Source organism: Cheilinus undulatus, linkage group 4 (genome assembly GCF_018320785.1).
Source record: "Cheilinus undulatus linkage group 4, ASM1832078v1, whole genome shotgun sequence".
Lineage (NCBI taxonomy): Eukaryota > Metazoa > Chordata > Actinopteri > Labriformes > Labridae > Cheilinus > Cheilinus undulatus.
This window is the reverse complement of record NC_054868.1, coordinates 56455827-56482996: the sequence shown is the minus strand read 5'-3', so window position 1 is coordinate 56482996 and position 27170 is coordinate 56455827. Positions and strand designations below refer to the sequence as shown.

General features: G+C 41.2%; 1 protein-coding gene across 1 annotated transcript; it reads left to right on the top strand.

The window, feature by feature from the left end:
• The first annotated feature begins 2532 nt into the window (after positions 1-2532).
• LOC121508025 (mitoferrin-2-like) lies at positions 2533-24866 on the top strand. The gene is made up of 4 exons (XM_041784489.1): positions 2533-2982; positions 18794-19022; positions 20814-20870; positions 21356-24866. The coding sequence occupies exons 1-4, from the start codon at positions 2653-2655 to the stop codon at positions 21925-21927; spliced, it is 1188 nt and encodes a 395-aa protein (XP_041640423.1). The 5' UTR covers positions 2533-2652; the 3' UTR covers positions 21928-24866.
• The last annotated feature ends 2304 nt before the right edge of the window (positions 24867-27170 follow it).

Sequence of the window (27170 nt, the reverse complement as noted above, 5' to 3'; positions counted from 1 at the left end):
AGGAGAGAAAGACGAGCCCAGAATCATCTGAGGACTTAAGAAGCAAAATAGAGTAAAAATCTGAACAATCTCAAGGTTAAAGACCATCTCCAGAGATCCTGAGATTCCTTTGTCCACTGTGTCTAAAATAATCAAGAAGTTTATAACCATGGAGCTGTGGCTAATCTCCCTGGACGTGGACGGAAGAGAAAAACAGACAAAAGAATGCAACACAGGATAGTTGGAATGGTGGATAAACATCCTCAGTCAACTTCCACACAGATTCAGGCTGTCCTGCAGACTCAGGGTGCAAAAGTGTCAGCTGGGACCATACGTGGTCATCTGAATGAGATGAAGCGCTATGGCAGGAGACCCAGGAGAACCCCACTGCTGACAAAGAGACAGAAAAAAGCCAGACTGGAGTTTGCAAAAATGGACCTGAGTAAGCCTCAATCCTTCTGGGAGAACATTTAGTGGACAGATGAGACTAAGGTAGAGCTTTTTGGAAAAGCACGTCATTCTACTGTTTACAGAAAACAGAATGAGGCCTACAAAGAAAAGAACACAGTACCTACAGTCAAACATGGAGGAGCTTCAAGGATGTTTTGGGGTTGTTTTGCTGCCTCTGGCACTGGGTGCCTTGTAGTGCCCTGCATGGGCCTATTATCCGGGCCCGAGTCCGGCCCAGGCCCGAGGGGGTGGAGCCCTAGCCCGGCCCGACCCGACAGGTTTTCAGAATTATCAGGGCCGAACCTGTATCAAGCCCGGCTTTATTTATTTATTTATTTTTTGCACGCGTGCGTGATGCAGCAGCGCACAGCAACAGCTGACCTGCATAACGCAGCAATTGTAGGCCTATTAACAAATAAACACTTCTATTCTATTCTATAGTAGAACTATTAATCAGTTCTGAACATGGCGACGTCCAGTTCAACAACAGTGAGCTGCTTAACATGGCAAACTCTGCTCTTTAAACACCACAAGAAGAACAGTCTGTTTACTTGGCATCATGCAGAAAAAGAAGAGCATCCACAGTTTCAGCGGCCAGTCCAGTCCTCCTTTCTTCCATCGCTCTTCCAGCTGCGCTGAAAGCGCACTCGCTGCTGCTACCGCTGGCTGGGACACGTGGAGCAGGAAGAGCGGCTGCTGCATTCAAGTGTTGCCATTTAAATTAGTTAAACACAAACACGACACATTGCTCCAATTGGCAGGTTGAAAACAAAAGAGCCCGAGCCCGGCCCGTGTCCGAGGTAATGATATGATCATTGGCCTGAAGCCCGGCCCTCGGGCTGTCGGGCCCCTCGGGCCTAGGGCTCCAGTGCAGGGCTCTAGTGCCTTGACTGTGTGACAGGAATCATGAAATCTGGAGACTATCAAAAGATCTTGGGCCACAATGTAGGGCCTACTGTCAGAAAGCTGGGTCTGGGTCAGAGGTCATGGGTGTTCCAGCAGGACAATGACCCCAAACATACCTCAGAAAGCACCAAGAAATGGTTGGAGACAAAGCTGGAGAGTTCTGAAGAGGCCAGCAATGAGTCCAGATCTAAATCCCATTGAACACCTATGGAGAGATCTCAGAACTGCTGTTGAAGAAGCACCCTTCAAATCTGAGAGACCTGGAGCAGTTTGGAGAAGAAGAGTGGTCCAAAATTCCAGCTGAGAGGAGTAAGAAGCTTGTTGATGGTTATAGGTAGTGATTGGTTTCAGTTATTATTTCCCAAGGGTGTGAAACCAAATATTAAGTTGAGGGTGCCAACAATTTAGCCAGGCCCAGTTTTGAGTTTTGTGTAAAATTATGTCAGTTTTGTCTTTTTTCTTCTGTTTTGTGTTGTGCCAGTGCACATGAAGGAAATAAACATTTGGATACCAACAACATGTGTAACGGCAACAATCTGTGGGAGAAATGGTGTTTTTTCTGGAAAAATTCCAGGGGTGCCAATACTTTTGTCCAGGACTGTATGAGTTTCACCGTTTGGATGGAACTACTGAAATAAATGAACGTTTTCACGATTGTCCAGTGTATTTAAATGTTTAATTCCTTAATCTCCTTGGTGCACGAGGTTTAAGGAAACTGCCTGTCTTCGTCTGATGGTAAAAGTTCAGATCCAGACACCCTCTCACCAGACACTGGTCTCACCGTCCTGTTATGTAACCAGACGGTTATATGTTTGTTCCTGTTGATTAAAAACCTCCAAGGACAGTGAGACTGAACTGTGATCAGTGTTTGACACATGAAGTTAATCAGGGGGAGCGGGAGGACATGAATTTTACCTGAAAAACAGAAACATGACGCTGGCATAGGGTCCAGCCTGGGAGGAGGGGGCGGAGCCTGTGCAGCATTTCCCGAACATACATGTGACATCCCAACGTTACGAAATCGTAAACGCCCACTGAGCCAAATCCTTATTTGCCCGCCTTATTTAATAACCGAATTGGCCAATCAGCGGTACGGTGGGTGATTGACAGTTCGCTTATCGAATCATATTACATGTTTATCGTGCCTCACTGACGAACCCACCAAAGCCCCGCCCACATCGATTGCAGTTTCGCGGAGTCTCCACAGCTGCCCGCCAAGACTCTCCCCAGCCGGCAGGGACGTGACGCCAGCAGCCGGGCCGCCGCGGTCTCACATCCTTCGGCACGTTTGACGGACTTTAACACCTTTTCTACTGAATGGAGGCGGACGGATTCGTGTCCCGGCGAACGTCCATGGAGGCACCGGGCGTGGACAGCCGGGTCACGGGCGCTGCAGCCGGGGCAGAGTTCCGATGGCTGGGTGGCAGGCTCCTGGAGGCCAACGTCACGGAGAGGTTTGTGGGCTCTCTTTCATCGAGGAAAGCGGGGGAACAGGACTTTACCCCCGTGTTACTCTCGACCTCTGCGGAGACAGAAGTAGACTATGAAGGGCTTCCTCAGGGAGCAGCCACCAGCACTCACATGCTGGCAGGAGCCGTGGCTGGAATCATGGAGCACTGCCTCATGTACCCCATCGACTGCGTCAAGGTACCCCAGCAAACATTCACTCTAGCGGCTGCTCTGGTGTGGTCTGAGCCTGCTTATGTCCCTTTGAATAGACGCTGGTTGTAGAAACACAGGTAGGCCCCAACCAAAGCCTGAGCTCGAGTATTGTTAGGCAACGAGCTAGCAGCGCTAACCTTGCTAACAGAGGTCAGTTAACTAACCTAACATTGTTTAAATGTTCAATAACACGACGCATTTTGGCCTTTTAATCCAAACTCAAACGAGGAAATGTCGTGTAATAGTTCCAGTTCAACACGTTAACATTAATATTTGACAACTTTGTGCTTTGACAGGGACTCACCTGCTTAGCTGGCAGGCTACATACATTAGCCGGCAGTTGCCCTTCCTTGCTAGTGTGCCTCAATTATCGGACACCTCGGCTAAAATGCGGGTTTGTCTCTTAGGAAATGATATTTTTATCATGATAATTGGACACAATCATATTTGAAATACTCTGATATAACTTGCTTTGCTATATACCATGTCAGTGTTACTGTATTGTTATCAGTACCACAGTTTTCAGGTTTTACTTGCAGAGTTAACTTCGACTAGTAAGGGGGTGAAACTGAGATTAGCTAAAAATAGATCTTTGGCCATAAAACTCTGAATATAGTAAGTTTTCATCAAGGAGACTAAAACAACATTAAAATATTAGTGCAGGACTGTTGGACATCCAGAAACCATGGCAGTGTTTCTAAGGTATGCCAGCAGCATTAAGGAGTGTTTTTCTTTGGCATTAATATTACAGTTTTATAGATTATATTTGTTCAAAGAGAATTAAAGTTATGACTGAAAGTACAGGCTGAAATATAAGGACTTTGGTTAACTAAAATAGTCTAAGATGAGTTTGAGTCATTGTTGACTAAATGTAGAATAAGTCTATAAAAGTTAGAAGTGACTAAAATGTGACTATAAAGCATTTAGGCTCAATTTAAAATAGCTGCCAAGGTTGGACAGTTTATGAAGGGCAGGGCAATCAGATCTTTAGATTTGATGATGAATGAAAATTCAGCACATTTATTTGGATATTTTTCTTTTTGTAGATAAATAAAACAAAGTTGGTTCTTACTCAGACATAATCAGTATCATCTGTTATTATAAAAGGGTTTTTGATCAGCCTATGATAGGAAGTATCAAACCATTTTAAAACTGAAGTTGCTTGTAGACCTGTTATTGTTGAAACAGAATCTAAACAGTCCAACGTTACTACAGTCAGGCCAGGTGTAGGTTAAGGCTGTTTTCTTGGTTTTGGACTTAGATTGATCATTTCTCAGTGCTGTGATGTAATACGCAGTGATGTTGATTGATAAAACTGTCACAGGAGGTCATGATTGAAGTTCATTATGAAGAAATCACTAAGGCAGTAGATTATTAACTAAAAATGGGTTATCAGTCAATGAACCAACAGCAGTGTCTTTCTAGTCGCTCACATGTGCATGAACCATCAGCAGTATGAAGCAATAAGGATTATCTAACTGGGTAATTTTATGATGAATCAGAGCTGTTAACACACATTAAGTAACTGCCAACCTTCTCACGACCAAAGCTTTTAACCCAGTCAGGTTAATTATTTATCCTGTCAAAATTAAATGCTAGAATGACAAAGGTTATTAAAGGTGGATGAGAAATCCCAACTTTCAGTGCGTTAGATTTAAGGATGAGGGGACTCAGGGGGAATGATCTCTAGGTTTGCATGATGCAGTGGTCAGACCAGAGAGAGGAGATGCATGCAGGGAGATGAGAGTAAAACTACCTGTGGGCAGTGATGAAGATGAGAACATCCTGCCAAACAAAGACTAAACAAAATAAAGATTTAGAGTGTAACTTTTGGTTTATGTTTACTTTTTCCTTTTTTCTTAAATTTAGTTCAGCATGCTGTGATTGAGAACACAGTAAGCCATAGATAAGAGCATTAGATGTTCTAGCAGCATTCAAAGTGGGGATAGTGGTGCATTACTAATAGGACAGTTAGTCCCAACACCTGCTGTTAGGACATCAGCTACTTTCACACTGCCTCTCTGTCCCGTGTCTGTTACGCCTTCGTTCCGCAACGCCGTTCTAAACGAAAGCGACCGTTCTGCAATGGGGGGGGGTCGATCTCACCCCGCCTCTGATCCGGATCGAGAGGTAGTATCAGAGCCGTAACAGACTTTCCCACAACGAGTGCGAAAGGACGTCACGGCATTCTGCAACGGCGAGTGTGCGCTGCTGTCTCCATAAACGGGAGATTTAAAAACCAGCGCGGTTTAATCGAGCGGCATTTCATCGGAGAAAACAACAGCGGGATAAAAGAAAGAATAATGTGGATTAACTGGAGAGACTGAGGTTAGAGAGCTGATCACACTCTGTACAGGAGAGGAGAGAGCAGACACATCTCTGCTCACAGCAGCCTCTGAAAACTTCCATGATGTGTTCAAGTGAGCTCGGCACTCTGAAGTTTCCCACGTCTGACGTAAATATGTGCGCTGGGACACTGCTTAAAGTCGGACCTCCAACTCAGAAACATGGAGAAAAAAAGCCTGTTGGATCTATTCGATCAAAATGAAAGTTCATGTTATTTTCCCCATATTTCATTTAGAAAATACAAAGTTTTGTACCGAGAAATCCAGAGTTTTGAGTTTCATTGAAAGCAGCAGCTTGGGCAGCAGCTGCCATCTGATTACGGGACGCTGGGGCGTGTGTGTAAGCTCAGGCGTGCACGGCTCTGTTACACCTTTGTGTGAAATGCTCGTTGCGGAACAGAGACGGGAATTCCTTTTCACCTCTATTGAGGAATCTCTGTAAAAACGGCTAGTGTTACAGCACCGCGTTGAGCCTGTAGTTTGGACTATTAACACTGTGTCCGTGTCAAATGAGGAAGTTTTTACTGCTCTGGAATCTAAGCTCATGCAACTTCTCACTAACTCTCTTTGACTCAAACGAAAACTTACTGGCCTCATCATGACTCAGCTATTTGATCCCAAGTGAATTACCCACACTGAGTGCAGAGATCACCTCTAGACCCCTCCTTGAACAACGGAGCATGAGTAAGATTTTACTTTTCTTAAAGATTAACCCGTCTAAAGCGGTTTGACAACCTCACTGCCAAAAGCAAATTAGCTTTTAAAGTTCACAACTGGTCACTGTGGGACACTGGCACCCTTGAGCCTGGTTCTGTGAGAAGATAAGAACAAACAGCGCCCAGTGGCTTCCCGGAGCACTTTCAAATCAAACAAAGCTTTTGTTCAGAACAAATTCCTCCATGATTAGCTCTTCCAGTCCGCTGCGTATTCGGGCAAAAAAAGCCCCAGAGCTGATCAGCTCCTCGTTTACTAGAGCTGTTTTCATTGTATATCTCTACATCAGAGTCACGCAGCAGATTGTCTTCTATTGTCGGTGAACTTTTAAAAAAGCCTTTCAAATACAAGTTATGCATATCACTTTTTTCCATCCAACACAGCAGAACCAGAACGCCCCAGGATGGAATGTGTTGGTGCTGTTTTCAGTGAAAACATGTAATACCACAAAGAACACTGGTAGTGTTTTAACAGGCAGAAGTGTTAGGTAACATTGATTAAATAATTCGTGTATTTGTACCGTGTCTGTTGGGTATGAGCCTCTTGGTACGTTACAGACGTGTACCGAACACAGAAAACCAGAGAACAACTCACTATCACACTGTCCTAACAACCACAACAACAGCCTGAATATTCCCAGATACCTGTGTCCTGTTTAGGAACTCTTCATCTCCAGGTTAAAGGAGGTTACAGCATTATTAATCATTTAAATGTAATCTATTCAGCCTGTTTATTTTAATACAATCAGATACAATTTAAAAAATAATAATAATAAATTCTGTTAATTATTCGCTTTAGTTACCGTACTGAAAAACGCTTCGAACTGGGCTTCAAAGCCGAGGTACATACCGAACTGAATTTTTCCGTACGTTTCACCCCTACTGCATATCATAAAGTCCATGAATCATCAGCTGAATTGGCCATGCCGGTGTTGCGCCCAGTAAACTTTGTTTGGCATGATCGGGATAACGGAGTTATGGAACAACAACCCTCTGAGTACAAATGTTGACATCAGCCTTTAATGAACAGAAACAGCCTAGAACTGGTCTGGCAAGGATTAGGGACCAAATTCAAACTCAGCCCCAAACATGGCAGGACCCCAGGCTGTAAAACCCACAAACCCACATTTCTGAGTTTGGTTTGATGGAAGAACAAGCCCACAGACCAGATCACATTAGTACGAAGCTGGAGGAAAACGTCTTCAAGGAAACATTTTGTTTTTGGTGGTGAAGTCCCATTTTCTCTCTCTGGTTAAAACCCTGTTTGAGTGACAAAGATGAGGCAAAAGGAGAAAGTGCAGAACACTTTCTGTGGGTTAATGCACTTTCAGTTTAAGGAATTGAGTCTGGTTTCGTTCCAGTAATTTTTGCAGAACTCTTCTTCTCTCTGGTATGATCCATTTTTTCTCAATCTTAGTTTCCTGTTCCTCACACAGCAGGTTGACCAACATGTCTGTCTAATAGTGTGGGTGATGGTTTTGTTGATTCCTTGCATTAATTTCAGACTTCCTCATTGCTCTGAGTTCTTGTAAATGACTAGAATGCAGCATTAAAACGTGAATGCTTGTTCTGTGTAGGCCTGATTGCCCAGGGACCAAAGGTGAGGGAGATTTCAAAAGCTAGTAAATGAGTCACTGGTACAAGGTAAACTTCTGCAACTTAATGTCTATAAGGGGGGTTTTTAGGTGACTGGCAAGAGCCAAAATCAAGGCAGCAGTACCAGAGATATTATCATACTTGAATCTATTTTTTTAAGGGATGCACAATTGGGAATTTTTCCTGATATCCAACACACCTAGCTATATTTCCAAAATCATTTTGGCCAATACTGCACCGATACGGCTATATGTTAGTGTTGTAACGGATAAACACAAACAATGACTTCAGTCCTTCAGACACACTTTAGATGAACAAAAACAAAGACTTCAGCTTTTATAGGTCTGTTGGTTCTGCCTTGTATTTAATCACAAATATCTGCCCATATTTACAGAAGGTAAATAGATCAATATTGGCAGATGTGTTCATGTCTTCTGACACTATAATAATAATTAACTTTTAAGCTTTTATCTGCTAATATTGAGCTGATAATAACTTGTATTTCTACTACTTTAATATCCTTAGGGCTGAAAAAAATGCATGGTTCAGTGACAGACTGGACAAGATTGGATGAAAAACGTCACCTCAAGATATATATTTTAAAAGTAACTTAACCCCTGAGTTTGAGCTGTAGAGGTGCATCTACTCTGTAAAAATGTCTTATGGATGTCAGGGACAGCGCTAGTAAGAAGGAGAGAGGGATAACGCCATGTCCTTACAGTTCAGCGTGTCAGCTATCACGCTGCATGGTGCAGCCCTGCACAGTCAGTGTTTCTCCCTCTGCTCTGTACATTTGTTTCCCTTGGACATATGACAGTTTGTGTCTGTATTTTGAATGTGGAGAAACAAAAGTGTGCTGCTTTATTTTGACTAGCCTTCCCCAGCAGTGAGCAGTCATCAAGTTCAAATATGGATTTTATTCATGCTTCACAGTTTCCACTTAAAACAAGCTGACAAGCTCTGATGAGACAGGAAATAGAGAGTGGAGAAAATGTTCCTGGCTGACTCTCTCTCTTTTTCCTTCTACATTGTCCATGTCAACACAAGCAACAAGGAAGACAATAGAAACAAGGCAATGTGCCCCATTTCTGAAGAACTATTAGAAATGACAGTAGGAATCCTGCAGCAGAGCTGGTTTTGTCACCGATGCTTTCTTACATCAGTAAGACACTTTGACTTATTCCTCCTGTTTTCACCATCAGCTACATCAGTCTGTGCTGCTTAACTTTAGCTAAGGCAGTTTTATTTACAACTGTTTTTCAAAGAACATTTACTGTAGAAAAGTTTAGCTCTCATATTTACAGTCTATGAGATCAGTGGGGACAGCAATGGTTGATAAATGATAATCCATGAAGTTTAAAATAGCTGAAGGCCACTATCCCCATGCCTTAGTGGTCGGTTCGATTCTGAGGCTTTAGTTTTTTTTGTATGTGAATTGACGAGAGCAAATGGTGAATTTGCTGTCAAACTTCATGCCACCCCCTAAAGTCGGGGCCCAGGATGGACAGCACACAGTTAAAAATCTAGATGTGTGACCGTCTTTCCTTCATAGATGAGAAAATCTCATTGAGACCACTCTGTGCATCACTCTCTCTTATTTAAAGTGTCATTAGATCACCTATCGATGATGTCCTCCCTCCAAACCAATGATAATCCACCTAGATCATCAAGGAAGTGTTTGTAGCTCAGTGGTGGGTCAGTGAAAGTAGCTTATTGTTAATGTTGAAGAGAAATACCTTTTAAAAGGCTACCAGAGCATGGCTGATGAAATGAGACGGTTGTACCTTCTTTATGTAAGAAAAACCAAGGATTGGTGTCATTCTTTGTGACTGCCTCAGAGATGAAAACCTGCCTTTGGTAGGAGAGGTCAATCAGAGCTAAGATATTCAGGATACACCAGGACAGAGAAACATGTAAGACCATCCTGTCCTGTTAAGATCAGTCATGTAAATGATGTTTGTACATGAAGTTGGGGAAGTCTCCTTTCCTTCAGAGGAAGTGGAGGAGGTTGCCAACAAACATTAATGGCTGTGGAACCATTAAATTCAAACACCTAGTTGTCAAATGTCCAGATTTGGACCCTATCTGACCAACAACACAGCTAAAACACATACAGAAAGTTTTTGAACTGATAAAAGTTCTCTAGTGGTTTGGTTACTCCTGATAACTGTTATTAAATCCAAACAGTTGTGTTTGTGTCAGTCACTGATAAACTGTTGAGGTGATAAAACTCATCTGCCAAACACTGAAACATGGGGAAATGAGTCTTCACTAAAGGTAGACTAACAGGAAACAGAGTGCTTTCCCAGCCTTAAGGCACAACAAATTCAAGGAAACTATTTTGACACTGAGGTCTGTGAAGACATGGGTTTGTCAGAGATTTATTTCCATGCAGACGGTCCTTCCTGTAACTGTGATTCACAGTCTTATGTCATAGTAGAATCCACAGAAAGGATAAGGACAGAAAAGATATTTTCCCATACTGCACAATAAAAAGGAGCTCCATGTGCTTTGTGATTAGAGGAAACAACTCCTGCTAAGTCAGGTCATAGTCACAGGTGAGACACAGTGGAGAATAAGCTGGTTTATTATACACATAAAATAACTGTTGATGCAGTCCCCCTAACCTCAGGCTCCTGAGACATTCTCTCTTTCTGTTTTCATCCTTAAGAGTGCTGTCCCAGCTCAGCTGCAGAGATACACCAGGCTAGGCTAAATGTCAACAGTATTACTCCTCTGTCATCCAATCAAATAAAGGTCAGAGCCAGCTGCAGCTAAAGGGTTCACAGTTAGTCATCAGGGAGCAGAAATGATCGCTCCAGGGATGTCACAGCTTTATATGATACAGGAATGAATGGGAACATATGGAACGATACCCAGCTCTATTCTCCAATACAGCACAAATGAAGAAAAATTAAACTTTGGTATGAAAAGCAATGAAAAGGCCATAAAGATAACTCAATAGTCGTAACATTTACCAGTACATAACCTCATGCATCCCAGGGTTAAGTCCATGACTCTGTCTTTGGGTAGGGTTAGCAGCTGTTTATAGATCTGATTGAAGGTCTGGTGATCTTCCATTTTCTGACTGATGCAGCTTTTAAATAACACCAGTCATCTTATTTGCATTTAAGCTTCAACTACTTTACTCTCCAGACTCCAGATAAGTGCATGTCCAGATAAGAAGGCACCAGTACAGGGTTTAATGAACATTTCTATCTCAACATCAAATCTTTTAATCCAAATTTCAAGCATGAGATATATTTCAAGTTTCTTTCTTCCTGAAAAAACAAACAAAAAGTAGTAACAATGCAAGACTTAAAACTTTGATATGACTAGACTGAAAGAAAAAATCATAATGGACCATATTTGACTGCAACAGAAATTAAAGCTCAAAACACCCAGTTTTATTTTTACTTATCAAATGCACAAACTCCCACATCCTGTCTAAACTCTGAAAATCCTCTCTGTTTTTATGGTTTAGTGAGGCTGTCAGAAATATTCCAAACTTGTAAATACCACCTGTTTCAAAATGATCAGTGGTCTTCATTAGGGGTGCACCGATCGATCAGCCAAAATCAGTATCGGCGATCGGCCGATCCTTGTAAATAAGATTGGTGGATAAGATCGGTTTCATATGTACCTCTACCTACCAAAATGAAAGACTGATATAATTTAGTAGTTTGGACAGCAATGCTCTAAACTTTTCATTTATATTTGAGAGAACTACCTCATGTGCAGTTAAAGCAACAAGTTTGTATTGCTTCACGGGTATTTTTCAATGTTATTCAATAAAATAAGATTGGAGCGTTGAAGGTATATTGAAGGCCGTATTGGCCAAAATCGGAATTGGCAGGTCAGGCTTTTTAAAGATCGGTGATCAGCCAGAAAATTGCAATCGGTGCACCCCTGGTCTTCATTATTTAAATGATTGATAGTATCAGAAAGCTCCAGAACTTCACAGTCAATCATATTTTTAACCAAAGAAAAGGAGAGCGCTGTCTAAATCTCTCATTTAGAACAGCGAGTAAAGGCACTTTCCACCCACTGTTTAAAGTGTTGACAATGTAAATTTAGACAATGTACAGGAGTCTGTATGCAGTTTTTGCTGATTAGAAAACTATTACCACATGATTTGTTAATAGTGTGCAATTGCAATTTTACGGGACAATATTGGAGTTTGTAGTTGTGATTATGATATAATCCATAAATAGTGTCATGAGTCTACTGTCTTGGTTATCAAGGAAAATTCAGAGAATAATGATCATTTTGAAGTATTTCTCTACTCAAAATATTCACATTTACTTTATTTTAATCTGACCTTTATTTAACCAGGAACAAACCTCACGGAGATTTAAAATCTCTTTTGCAAGAATGTCCTGTCCAGGACAGGCAGCAGCACCTCTAACAGAGTGTCAAACAGAGAGCAGTCATACACAGTAGACCCTACAAGATGAACAAAAAATGCATTTGAAACAAGATTTATTTATTTATTTACTTAAACTGACAACATGCATGAGTTAATGGAAATATCTGCAGCCGGATGTGCCTGCCTCCAGATATAAAGCTGCACTGAGAAAATACAAAACCTGAAGTTTTGATGGTATTGCTTTAAAAATAACTGTCAAAAAGTTTTTCCTTTTTTGGCAAAACCAAAAAAAAAAACCCACAGTACTTCTACAAAGAACAATAGTGGCACTATTATAAACTCAAAGGTCTTTCTGCAGTCGTTTTTCTAAACCTTTCAAGTACTACTTAATGCACGAATAATTGCTGTATTTATGTGATAATGTAGTTTCACAGCCTGGCATCCAAACTGCAATTAGATGAATTGTGCAGCACTATTAGAAACAGATAAGATATTCCTTCATTAGGCCTGCAAGGGTAAATTCCAAATTTACAGCAGAAGAGTGGAGTAAACAAAGCACACAAGAGTAAAAAGAGCATTCAGTCAGTACAATGAATAAATATACAATAGGAAATATAGAAATGTCGCTTACAAATCAAAACAACTATGAATACTATTTACAGCTGTTATGTAGGCTACATGTTGAATATATTATGGGTTGGATAGGGGAGACATTTATATGCACACCTATATATACATACTAGGGCTGTCAAAGTTAACGTGTTAATATCGCCTGAACTCAAATTACTTTTAACGCCGCTATTTTTTTGTCTCACGATTAATGCGTGCGCGTTCTGTTTGATCGTCGACCCATCCCGTAGTTTGTCAGCTCAGGAAGTGGCGCCGTCATGATGCGGTACAAGCGAGCAGAAATGGATACAGGACGGGGACTTTTGAATGGCAGGTTCAGCTTTCATATCGTGTCAGATAAAACTGAAGTTATTTTCTCCTACTGTCGACATGAACTAAGTTATCAGGAGTTTATAGAGTCTTATATAGCCCGTACCACTTTCTAGCCGAGCAAACCGCTAATGCAGAGAGCCGCCCCCCTCACCATACTGGAGTTGTTTACTACGGAGACGCTCAGACAACACTACAGGGATGGACTCGCTATCTGGCATACTGGGCATTTCCTGGTGTGCCAACGCACTTTTGGGCCAGTATGATTTATTCATTTATTTATGTCTGCTATGAACCGACACTACAGCTGCGCTGACCCTTTATATGGACTGTTGACTGGTCCGATCATGTCTCCTAAAGCTCCGTTTACTCCCTCTCCCATCTCCACGCAGCTCCTGCTTCAAAGTGAAAGTATTTGGACAAAAACAAAACTTACTAAAACGATCGACTGGAACTGTGAATAAACGCCAAATTTAGAAAACAGTCAATCCAGATGCTGCAAAAGTGTCTAAGACTTTGCAGTCCCTATAGGAGATGGTCTGATGTAGATTCAGACGACTTTATTAATCCCCGAAGGGCAATTCAGTTTACAGTTTACCCTGCCTTATTGAAACGATCTAAACAATCAGAGAACAAAGACAAACAAATCCAAAACATTCACTGCAGCAAGAAAGCAACCACATTCACATGTCAGTGCCAACAGATCCACAGGATCAGCAATAAATACAATAGGTACAATTAATACAATGTCAAGGATGCATTAACGAGCAAAACACACCAATCAGATTCTGTTCACCTCTCAGCATTCAGCAGCCTGATAGCCGAAGGGATAAATGAGTTTGAGTATCTGTGGGTTTTCCTTGGGGGAGCATGATAGCGCCGCCCAGAGGGCATAAGAGAAAAGTCAGAGGAGAGAATGTGGTCAGGCTGATTTATTATTCCTCTGGCTTTCTGGACCACACGTTTCTTCCAGAGGGAGCTTAGGTCGTCCAGCTGGACACCAATAATCTTGGAGCAGACTTTGATTATCTGGTTTAGACTGTTCCTGTCCTTTACAGACAGTCCATTAAACCAACACACAAAAGAAAAAGTTAAAAGACTTCAATAAAAGAATGGTAAAAACAAGATAAGATGCCCTCAGAAACACTAAAAGAGTTCAGCTTCCACAGCAAGTGGATCCTTTGCTGACCACGTTTGACCACTGACTCTGTTCAGAACAAACTTTAGTTCAGAGTCAAACACAGTTCAAAGATACCCGTAAGAGTCGACCATTTGTACTTTTCACCATGAATGATGCTGGCCTCAGGTAAAGGCCCCTGGCCAGTCTTTCTGAGATCGATGACCAGTTCTTTAGTTTTTTGGACATTGAGGTCAAGGAAGCTGTCATCACACCATTTAACAAACATGGATAGAGCGTCCCCATGACCTGACTCAGAACCCTGAAGAAGAGACAGCAAAGCCGTATCATCTGAGAACTTGACCAGATAGCTGCCCTCTTGGTTAGCCCTACAGCTGTCTGTGTACAAGATAGAAAGCAGGGGAGAAAGGACACAGCCCTGAGGAGAACCAGTGGTGGACGTTAAAAGCTTGGACATGTGACCATTCACTAAAACCTGCTGGACTGTTTGTTAAAAAATTTAGAAGCAACAATAAAATCTGAGCAGGCAATTTAAAATGAGAGAAGAGTCTCTCGATTAAAATATGAGGCTGCATTTTATTAAAAGCTGATGAAAAGTCAGCAAATAAAAGTCTGGCATGAGCTCTTGGCTTTTCCAGGTGCCTATAGACTCTGTCTAAAACAAAGAGCTTGGCATCATCCACACTTCTCCCAGCTTGATAGGCAAACTGTAGTGGATCAAGTTTACCCTCAGTTAGGGGGTGACTTCTTCTTTTAGGATTTTTTCAAAAGTTTTCATCACCAGAGATGTCAGAGCCTCTGGTCTGAAATCATTCAAATCCCTCGGTTTATTTGATTTCGGCACAGGAATGATTGTCGCTGTTTTCCAGATAGATGGAATCTCACCACTATCGACACACATCTGAAAAAGTTTAGTGAACACGTCGCTGAGCTGGTCAGCACAGTGACGCAGTGTGTGTCCACAGATGAAGTCAGTATGGTGAATATAGGCTACAGCAGCATCATGAGGAGGAGACAGAGCAGCAGAGGCTGGTGTGTGAGAGCAGAGGTTACAGGTGAGCCTGAGAGTGAATGAGCTCTGTAGAGTATCAGAATAGAAGCTGAAAGCATTATTAGACTGTGGCTCTCCTTTATTTAGGAAGAAAAAAAATGGTCTTAGATTAAATCTGTAGCTCTTCTATGATCTGAAGAATGAAAAGATAGTCAAGTCCTCTTACTACACCTTAAAGGTTCTCCACTGAGACTTCTTTTACTTTGTGTGTTCATGAGTTTTGAAATGCAGCTTCACATGTGTGTTTATTACGATTCCAGTAAATCTACTGGACTGATGATGGTAATTTCTTACTGTCAGCGTTTATTTTACATTTGGGCATTTTTTAATTTGAAAGTAAAATATGATAAATAATAGCAGAGATTTTTTAGATGTGTCCAACTTACTCACATCGGAACAGTGAAACACCATTAGATGTGTCTGTGCCTTACTGCTGAGCTCCCAGTGATCTGTGGTGTAATTAAAGGGATGTAAAGGGATGTTTCTGTGAACCTTTATTTCCCTCACATGAGGCTGAAATTCTCTGCTTTAGTGTGAAGGATCAGGGATGATCTTTGAGTGATTTAAACTTCACTGACCTGCTCTTTATGTCCATGTGTGATGATGAGATCTGTTGTTCTATTCAGCTGCCTAGAACAGAGGAGGTAACTTCTAGAAGTCTAAAGTTTGACTCTGCATTCTGGTATTATTCAGTAATCTCACATTAAGGTCAGTATCTCCATCTGTTGTCCTTGTTGGGCTTGAGTTTACCATGTTATGCTCTCAGCATATTTTTGCAGCGTTCAGTATCTCTGAGCTCAGACTAGAGAATGTTCTGGACTTTATCTGTTGTTGTTTTGAGTTGTTGACATGAACAAACATTTGCATAAAGAAAACATTTTTGTCCACTTGTATTGATAAGGGTATTTAAATCTTGAGAAAAAGTTCTGTAAGGTACATTTTGAACGGACAAAAAAAGTGTGATTAATTTGCGATTAATCTCGAGTTAACTATGGAATTTGTGTGAGTAATCGCGATTAAAATTTTTAATCTATTGACAGCCCTAATACATACAACACTATAAACAAACGTGTACAGATTATACATTTAAATAACTGACCCAACATTCAACATCTGAGTTTTCTTTTTGTTGTGGTTTCAAAGGGGATCAGTGTGATTTGATTTCTTCTTCTTATAATAAAATAGGCTTTTATTTTAATGCATCATTCACTACACCAGTATAAACAAGGTTCAGGGCTTGTATGGGTGCCTGAAATGATTGTGGTTTCAGGGTTTGAGAAATACCTGGTTTCAGGAAAAATGCTGGAAATTTTGATCTCATTTCCCTGTTTATAAGAAACATTGCACTGGCAAAGTTTAGATGCAGAGTAATGAAATAAACTGATGTAGAGTGTACATTACTTTGGGGGCCAATAATGTGACACTTTGGAGATTTCAGGGGTCATTGTTTATTCTTAGGGGCCCCTCATGCTATTATTATATTTAATCTGTTTAATTTTTGGTGTTTTAGATAAAAACATTTACAGTTATGATGCATCATCTCGTCTGAAAAATCACCTTTAGGGCTGTGCTTTTATATGAATATGTCATTAACCACAGCTGCATGAAAAAGCTAGAAAATGAAGCTTACAAATGCTTGAAAAGTGTTTTAATTTGACCTCAGAGTGTTAGGGCCATTAATATTTTCTTACCCTACACCTCATGTGAATATATAGATATAGTGATATAACTCGAAACTGGATTAACCCCCAGCCTTTTACCTAAATGCTCCCTCACTCTCCATATTTGAGCCCAAGAGTTTGTCCATTTTCTTCACTATTCATTTTGTTTTTATTTTTCTTCCTGGTGTTTTCTGACTCCAATCAGAGCAGCACAGTTAGTCTGAGTTGTCTGGGTTTGATTATGGGAAAATGTTAGATGAAGATATGACTTTCAATATACTTTTCTGCTCACTGAAAACTTGTTGTGACTTTCTGGCTAACTCTTAGTCTCATGTCTGTGAAAACAACCTAAAATCTCCATCACCAGATTAATAGACGGTGGATGACCATGCACATTCCATACTGGTGACCATTTCCCAGCAGGAATGTCCTCATACACAGCAGCACTCCCCCCTCCTCCTCTGCTGTAAATATTTAACCTTGGGAGGGAAATTCACCTATTTCATGACCTGAAAAGTTTGAGGATTTCAGCATCCTGGTCCTGAGCTTCTGAATTCTTTGTTGCTCTGGGGTTTAATTTGTTTCTCAGGCCGTGCACACAAACAGGAAGACAAAGATTTCTGCTTCTAGGAACAATTCTGGTGATTTAAATCTGCACCACTTCCTGGCTGCGTTTACTTGCTCTACTTTTGTGGTCTGTGGTTGGCAGCTTGAGAGCAGCAGTTTCAGTTTGAGTCTGAGGTTGAAGCAGAGTCATAAACACTCTGAATAACTACAGGCAGACACCGGTGTGATTTCTAGTCGCCAAGCCGTCAAAACAAAATATGCAGACCACAGAAACCAATACAAACACTGGAGGAAGTTTACAATCAGAAACATCAGCATGGTCTTATAATCTTTGCTCTGGTACTCCCCCAGTTACAGCCTATGTGACGGTGTACGTTCTGACTCCCCCAGTTACAGCCTCTGTGACGGTGTACGTTCTGACTCCCCCAGTTACAGCCTCTGTGACGGTGTACGTTCTGACTCCCCCAGTTACAGCCTATGTGACGGTGTACGTTCTGACTCCCCCAGTTACAGCCTCTGTGACGGTGTACGTTCTGACTCCCCCAGTTACAGCCTATGTGACGGTGTACGTTCTGACTCCCCCAGTTACACCCTCGGAGACGGAGTACTTTCTGACTCACACACTTACAGCCTCTGTGTCGGTGTACGTTCTGACTCCCCAGTTACAGCCTATGTGACGGTGTACGTTCTGACTCCCCCAGTTACAGCCTCTGTGACGGTGTACGTTCTGACTCCCCCAGTTACAGCCTCTGTGACGGTGTACGTTCTGACTCCCCCAGTTACAGCCTCTGTGACGGTGTACGTTCTGACTCCCCCAGTTACAGCCTCTGTGACGGTGTACGTTCTGACTCCCCAGTTACAGCCCTCTGTGGCGGTGTGCGTTCTGACTCCCCAGTTACAGCCTCTGTGGCGGTGTATGCGTTCGGAACCCTGTGTCTGCCTGGTTGGGCTATAATGGTGCTACTAACATGTAGTCTGACCTTGCCATAAGTGATTCCATGAAGTTTTGACCAGAGAAAGCATTTTTTTTGTATCACGTCAAGAAATGGCACATCAGAAAACTTCAGGGGACTGAAGCTATTATTACATATATAATATATAATTATATATATTTACAATATAACTCTACCATAAACAGATGAGACTCCAGATAAATTAATTTCCATTCGCGGATAAATAAAGTTATTGTTTTATTGCACTGTTGGTTTGAGTCTGGTTGAAGGGATTTGTCCATGGACTGTGTTTTTTCATTTCCACTTGTATTTTCGAAATGTCCGTAAGATATCTACAACAGAAAAACTCCTGTGTCTGTTCATTTAAAATTGATAAGAAACAGCCCTGTTACTGAATCAGAAATGTTTTTATCCTTCCATCTACAGTAAATATTCATGTCTCCCTCTGGTTCCTCTCACCCCAGACTCGGATGCAGAGCCTACACCCCGAGCCTGGAGCACGCTACAGGAACGTGATGGACGCCCTGCAGCAGATTGTCCGGACTGAAGGTTTTTGGCGGCCAATCAGAGGTGTGAATGTTCTAGCGGTGGGGGCGGGGCCTGCACATGCCCTCTACTTCGCCTGCTATGAGAAGATCAAGTTTTCACTCAGTGATGCCATTCACCCTGGAGCTAACAGCCACTTGGCTAACGGTAAGATGTCAGCCAGCCGGTTTGACGTTCATGGTGCTCAGATCTAACTCCTTCATAACAAAGATGAACAGCAGGGTGTAACGGTTCAGAGCTCACGGTTCAGTACAGGTTCAGTTCATTGATGGAAAGGACGAGTCTCTGATTTATAATTCCAGATGTCCCTCACTAATTTTTTTCTGTTATTAACAGGTACAGCCTGAGTTATTAACCATAAACCAAAAAAAGAGGAAAACAAAAACATAAGCAAAATGAAAAACAGAACAGCCTAATATCACAGCATGAAAAATGAAAAATAATTACAACATAATATGCAAATTAAAATGTCTTTTTGAGAGCAATGTAACATTTCTGATCTACGATGGGCTGTGAACCCCAGACTAGGGTTTTTTTCTTCCAGCGGTTCATCTGTAGTCTTTTAAATGTATTAGCGGCAGTTGTATCTTCAACACTCTGTTTACACTTCTGCAGGCTTTTTAGGAAAAGCACAGTGATTAAGAGAGGGATAGAAGTGCAGCAGGTCTGCCTCTCTTACAGCAGGATCAGGGAACCACCTTTTCTTCTTTGGGTGTTTTGCTGTCTATTTTTAGTCATCACAGAACTTTTTGTTAGTCTAGTCTAGTTTTAGCCATCACAGATCTAGTTTTGTTAGTCTCAGTCTACTTTTAGCCATCACAGATCTATTTTTGTTAGTCTCAGTCTAGTTTTAGTCATCACAGATCTATTTTTGTTAGTCTAGTCTAGTTTTAGTCATCACAGATCTATTTTTGTTAGTCTCAGTCTAGTTTTAGTCATCACAGATCTATTTTTGTTAGTCTCAGTCTAGTTTTAGTCATCACAGATCTATTTTTGTTAGTCTCAGTCTAGTTTTAGTCATCACAGATCTATTTTTGTTAGTCTCAGTCTAGTTTTAGTCATCACAGATCTAGTTTTAGCCATCACAGATCTGTTTTTGTTAGTCTCAGTCTAGTTTTAGTCATCACAGATCTAGTTTTAGCCATCACAGATCTGTTTTTGTTAGTCTCAGTCTAGTTTTAGTCATCACAGATCTATTTTTGTTAGTCTCAGTCTAGTTTTAGTCATCACAGATCTGTTTTTGTTAGTCTCAGTCTAGTTTTAGTCATCACAGATCTATTTTTGTTAGTCTCAGTCTAGTTTTAGTCATCACAGATCTATTTTTGTTAGTCTCAGTCTAGTTTTAGTCATCACAGATCTGTTTTTGTTAGTCTCAGTCTAGTTTTAGTCATCACAGATCTATTTTTGTTAGTCTCAGTCTAGTTTTAGTCATCACAGATCTAGTTTTGTTAGTCTCAGTCTAGTTTTAGTCATCACAGATCTGTTTTTGTTAGTCTCAGTCTAGTTTTAGTCATCACAGATCTAGTTTTGTTAGTCTCAGTCTAGTTTTAGTCATCACAGATCTAGTTTTGTTAGTCTCAGTCTAGTTTTAGTCATCACAGATCTAGTTTTGTTAGTCTTTTTCTAGTTTTTGTCATGTAAAAAAGGCTGTAGATGAACATTTTTAGTCTAGTTTTAGTCTATTAAATAAACACTGCTGCTACCAAGTTTAGGGGGGTAAATACTGTCACATTTCTTTTTCTTTTTTTTAATGGTTCGAATTATTTGTGGTGTGACAATGTGCACCAAACCGTGACACCCTAACTGTGGCTGTTTGGGATACAAAACATTATTACATTCAACATAAAACATTCATTATAATGAAGACTGTGGTTCAATGAAATTTGATGCTTTGGTGGTTGAGGTTTAACTCTCCTGATTGCTCTCTCTGTTCTGCAGGAGTGGCCGGCTGCATGGCCACGGTGCTGCATGATGCAGTTATGAACCCGGCTGAAGGTAAAACCTCATCACCTGACCCTCACACACTCATGCCCTGAAATACTCTGCACAGTGAAGCCTTTCTCTTATCTTTTAAAAGACTTTCAACTACAGGCCATGAGGCCACGTTCTGGTGATGCAATTCCACCATTTAGACACTAGATGGAGCTAAAGACTCAGTACACCAAATCATGACTGCAACAAGCCTCTCCTCTCTCAGTGACTTTTATGTTTGTTTTTATCCTACAAATAAAGTTCATTTTTTTATATCCATATAATCTGGAGAAAGATTTTTGATATCAAGTTTTCAGATGTTGTCTTTTCTACTGTAGTTATTTATTTCAGGCTTTTAAACTAAATTTCCCCACAAATTCATAATAATGACACAACAGGCAGGACGGCTGATTTACAAAGAGACTCTGACAGCCTGATAGTCACTGCTGTTTACTCCTGAGGTGCTGGTCTGTCTCAGTTTTTCTCATTTTCTCCGTCTCCCCTTCCAGTTGTGAAACAGCGAATGCAGATGTTCAACTCTCCTTATCGAGGCGTGCTCGAGTGTATGGGATCGCTGTTGAGGCAAGAAGGTCCGGCGGCTTTCTACCGAAGCTACACCACCCAGCTGACCATGAACGTGCCCTTCCAGGCGCTTCACTTCATGACCTACGAATACCTCCAGGAGCTCCTCAACCCCCACAGACAGTACAACCCCTCATCACACGTAGTATCAGGCGCATTAGCTGGAGCCGTCGCCGCCGCCGCCACCACTCCTCTCGACGTCTGCAAGACCCTTCTCAACACGCAGGAGGCTCAGGCCATTCACATGATCCAGGCGGAAGCAGCGACGGCCACCGCCACAGCTCCTGGCAGCCGCCACATCTCGGGCCTGGGCGAGGCGTTTCGGACTGTGTACAGGATGGGAGGCATGCCGGCGTTCTTCAAAGGCGTCCAGGCCAGGATCATATACCAGATGCCCTCCACCGCCATCAGCTGGTCCGTGTACGAGTTCTTCAAATACATCATCACCAAGCGGCAGCACGAGAGACGGCTGCGGGGGGACCGCGACGGAGACAAATAAAAACCTGGAACCAACTTTTGGTATCGGCTAAACAAAGGGTTATAGAACCACACTGGTCACTGTTATCAGTGTTGATTTATGGAAATCTAAAGGCTGAAAGTCCAGAGTTTTAGATTCTTGGAGCAAAAAGTCAGAGCTTAAGGTTTACTGAGATCAGCTGGGCAGGCGTGATCTAGTTTATTAAACATGAGGAGAAGTCAGGAGACGGCTGTTCTTCAGTACTTCATTACAACCTTAAAATCAGTAACAGGACGTCCTGGTTTCACAAACTTACCGCTAACATGAATATGCTTATCTATATTTAATTCTAGTGCTCAACTACAGAAACTTTTTCTATTAGCTTTCAAAAAGCAAATTATTTATGAAGTCAGAGAAGTTAAATCTGGCAGAAGAGCTCCCTCAGCCACCTACAGTGCAGTTATTGGAGAGATAGCTTTTGTTTTTGCCCTTAAGTCAAGCTGATAGAATAAAAATAAAATCTACATGGATATGAAGTACAACTGTTGACTTTGAGCTTTAAATCTGGGGTGTTTACATGCTGTATTCATACCGTCTACATACAAGAACACTAGAAGTCCAACACCAAAGGGCTCCACAGCCATAAAGCTCACAGTCAGCACTTTCACTTCATTATTTTAATCTGTCTCTGAACCAAAACCTCCAAGTCCTCAATAACTGTTCTGTAAACTGGGTTAACACCCCTCTCCTAACTGCACGCTGCGCTTCTTAAAATAAATCCTGACCACAGGGGGGCGCTAAGCTTCACCAACATGGAGGTTACTGGAACTGCAATATCACAGTTAGTTTCACAATAAATCAAACAATCTAGCGGGTTTACAGTCAGTTTTAGTGAGAGAAGGGAATAGATAATTAGGGTATTTTGTTTTATTTAGCAGTAACAACAGAATTTACTCAAACCGTCATGTGGGCACCACAGCCTGCAGTTTATTCATCCTATTCATTCTTTAGAGAGTTGATCTTGGGTTAATGTCGAACAGGTGTTCAGTCCTTGAGTAGAACAGGTGAATGAGTGTTTGTGTGTTACAATGACTGGATGAGTGGAAATACAGCGTCATAGAGCTCTGCAGTGACTCTGACCTGAACTGATCTCAGCACAGCACGTCACCAGGAAACAACCCCGTACCTGAACAGAGCGTGTGCATCCTGGAAGCCTCCTGCTTTTTTAAACACAAGTACGAGCAGAAACACCTGGGGCTCATGGTGGCACGTTATTTAGCATCACAGCGTCTTCATTCTCAGTTTAGAAATAAAAAAATAAGCAGCACCCTCCGATCTGAAAAACTGGAGCAAGTAGAGGGATGCCTAAAGCTGCAGGCCCTTGAGTTTCACCTTTAGGCTGGCTGCAGAAGCACCCGAGTCACTTTTAATGCATTTCTTTAAGCAGTACCGACTTGGCCGGGCTTGATTCCTTTGTTGTCAGCTCCAGTTTCTACCTCCTTAACATAGATCTCCGCGTGGCTGAGCCAAACTGCCATGACTTTGTAAACAAAACCAGTGCAGGAGATTGAGGCGCTGGTGAACCTGATTCTCAGTCCATAGCTTTTTGTTAGAGCAAGGAGACAAGTTTGCTCCAGAGACGGTTACAAGCAGGCACACTAAAAAGTATGGAAGTCTGCTAACATGGCTGCAAACGTCATCGTGGTCAGTCAGCATTTGAGGTCGATCAGTAGTGAGGTTGAGACTGCTGTTTGGATATGGTGACCTCCACAGGTAGGCTTCAGGGGACTGCTTCTGTAAGGGAATGGATACAATCACTTAGACTTTGTCCAACTCTTCTGACAGTTTATGGTAAATTAGAAATACAAAAGCAAGCCTGCATCTTTAACTGCTAGTTCCATCCATATATGTACTCTACATTATGATATATGAAGCTATAGATTTATGTTTAGCTCTATTTTTATGAAACTAAAACAAATGTCTAAACCTTTATTTTTCAAATCTAAAAAAAATATATATATATATATATTTAAGAAATCAAACTTTTGTAAATGCACTGATTTAATACACATTTATGGTGAAGAATGCTCCAGTCTTTTGATGGAGGAAAATGTGGATAAGAGCCTCAAAGGTGTAAAAAATGCTCTTCCTCTGCCTGGAAATGACTCGATTTGGAGCTTGTGATGCCGCACATGTAAATGCTGCCGATCCTTTCTGGTCAGAGCCACACGAGCTGCAAACACACAAGATTTTTGTTCCTGAACAAGTTCAAATGGAAGATGCTGCATACAAACTTGTTTATTTATAGATTTGTGTTTTATTCTTCCATGGTGTTAAAGTTTTAGAACAAGGCTACAGTCACCACCTCTTATCTATTTAGTTTAAGTTTTAGCATTAAGATAAATTTACGTTACTTCTGCACATGCCTTTAGGAAGCCGCCTTACATCCAACGCACAACTATCCAGATTTCCTCACAGATGTTTTATTGTGTTTTAAAGCCATAAAAGATGAATTTGTACATAAATATACTTAAAACTATAATTATGGATAAAGATAAGCCCACACTCTCTACTGAGCTGAATTTTGGAGCTAACCTAACTACAAAAAACTTGAAAGAGCTGTAAATTCAGGTTTTTATAGAAAAATGAAACTCATGGGAGAAGTGGTGAAAAGGAAACCCTGACTAATTTCAGACATACTGAGCGTGTGAATGAGAGGACATGACTGGATGGGTATTTAACATGACTGTAGGAGTGTTCCTCCTGGATGTGAAGCAGAGGTTATGAGTGGGAAACCAAAGACTGAGGAAGAGGAGAGGGAGAGTGGTGTCGTCAGACCACCACACTAATGTGAAATGCTTGAACACTGAGAGCGACACCTGTATTTTGTGAATTGTAAATAAATTTTCGCTAAGGCAGCTACCTCGCAGAAGCAGGGTCTTCTCTTGGTGCTGGCTCTCAACGCGCTGAGAGAAATCAAACCTCGTCTGCTTGTCTTTTGTTTTTCCTTCCCTCTTTTGTTTGTCACAGAAACAGGAAACTCCTCCCAGTAAATAAGTTCTTTGTTTCAGGGGTTAATTTTGATGAAAAACTTTCTTAACCTGCTCATTTATTATAATATGCTGATCTTTGTATATTTAAAAAGGCAAATACATCTATTTCTGTGTGAACAGCACTAATAGTGCTAGTGGAAGTGCTCAGATGGTCAAAGAACACGGATTAGGGAAGGTTTGAGCAGTGACACTTTTTCACACACAAAAATTTCCAGGGTTTACACGACCAGCCAAAAATGCTTTACAGTGACAGGATGAGCCAGTTTCATATGCTGTACCTTGAGGATATTAAAACTGTTAATTCCAGTCTACGTAGGTCTGAGGTGGTCTACAAGGTCAGTTGGATTTTAGGGGACCCTGGTTGGCCCTGGCTTCCACTGGCTCCGCCCCGGGAATGCTTTTGGTACTGCTGTTTGCTGCGGCACTTAGGCAGTTATAAATCAATATTATATTGGTTACCAACATGTTTATCATTCAAGTGTCGTCTTAGTTTAATCACAAATTTAAAAACGCATCATTAAATTCTCCATGTCAAAGTGTTTGTTTACAGAGTTAGCATGGTAGCACCACCTGCTGAAAGTAAAACATACAGTAGAGTCAGGCAAGATGCTGCTCATATTTCATTTAATTTTCAAAGAAGAAGATTAAATTTAGACAAAGAGAAATTTTTGTTTGTTTTTTTCAAATTGAAAAGAAAATTCTTGAACAGATTTCTTTTGTTTTTATCAACAATTTGTAACAAAAATTGAACAGAATGTTCCTTTAAAGGTGAAAGTGGGCGTTGTGAGCTTGTCTTAAAAGTTCACTGTGGAGGATTATTTCACATGAACGCTCAGACTCTGAAAGTTTTGTCTGCTAAGAAACACTGAAAGTAATTCTAATGTCTGATCTATGACAGTAAACAGGACCACCAGAGCAATAGTGATTATTTCTGTGTGTGATGGCTGCCATCTCTGCCACAGAACCAGAGTCGGATGAAAATGTTGGCAAACAGACCAGAACTACTTTGGATTCTGCTGAAAGGATTCAGAGTGAATATGATCATAAAACTGAGCAGGACGTTTTTCTGCATTGGAGAATTCTGTGGTTACACATGAAAAGAAAGAAAAAATGTATTGCTCCTTTTACTGGGCTGCCAGAATTAACATGAAATTAAAGCTTTACTTTTGGTATTACTGCAGGACTGTTAAACAGAAAATCTCCATTTTCAATTTTCAAAATCTTGACTTTCCTAAAAGCAGATTTATTGATTTATTTCCCTATCTCACAGTCTATTAGGAAAATAACAGTTCACAGGCAAACATTTCATTTTTGTTCTGTAACACATGTTTAGAGTTTGCTACATGCTGTTAAAGTTTCCACAGCACACCTGATGATCTCTCACAGGGTTGGACATCACAGGATTAAGGTATCAATATCAAAAATCCATCTATCCTTAGTATTTTGTGTGATTCGTTTTAAAAGCTTCTATTGGTTGACTCTTTCAGAACAGGCTGCAGCATTTTTTTATTATTATTTACATTGTAATACATTTAATTTTTATACATTTAAAAAGAAACTCAGGTGTTAGTGTCTCATCTGTTGATGAAGCTCTTTAGGAAATCAGTAAAGAACGTTTTTTTTCTATTTCCAGTTAAAGAAAAATATATTTGATGTTCCATTTTCTCCCCTTTCTGCAGTGAAAAGTCAAAGCCATGGATCGGTCAGATTCCACGTTTGTTGTCACACAGATCAATCTTGCAACGTCACAAGCTCTCACACTCAAGCTTGGTCTGAAATTAACAAAGAGGAAGTAGCTCCAGGTGTGCTTTAACTACAAGCCTGTAGACAATCGTGGCTGGTGAAGCCACATGCTCAGATGTAGCTCAGGTAGAGCTCAGTTTTAATTCAGATGTAGCTCAGTTGTAGCCCAGTTGTAGCTCAGGTGTAGTTCAGATGTAGCTCAGATGTAGCTCAGATTTGGTCAATTGTGGCTCAGTTACAGTTCAGATGTAGCTCAGTTGTAGCCCAGTTGCAGCTCAGTTGTAGTTCAGATGTAGCTCAGATTTGGTCAATTGTAGCTCAGTTTCAGTTCAGATGTAGCTCAGGTGTAGCTCAGGTGTAGCTCAGTTGTAGCTCAGTTGTAGTTCAGATGTAGCTCAGGTGTAGCTCAGTTGTAGCCCAGTTGTAGCCCAGTTGTAGCTCAGGTGTATCTCAGTTGTAGCTCAGTTGTAGTTCAGATGTAGCTCAGAT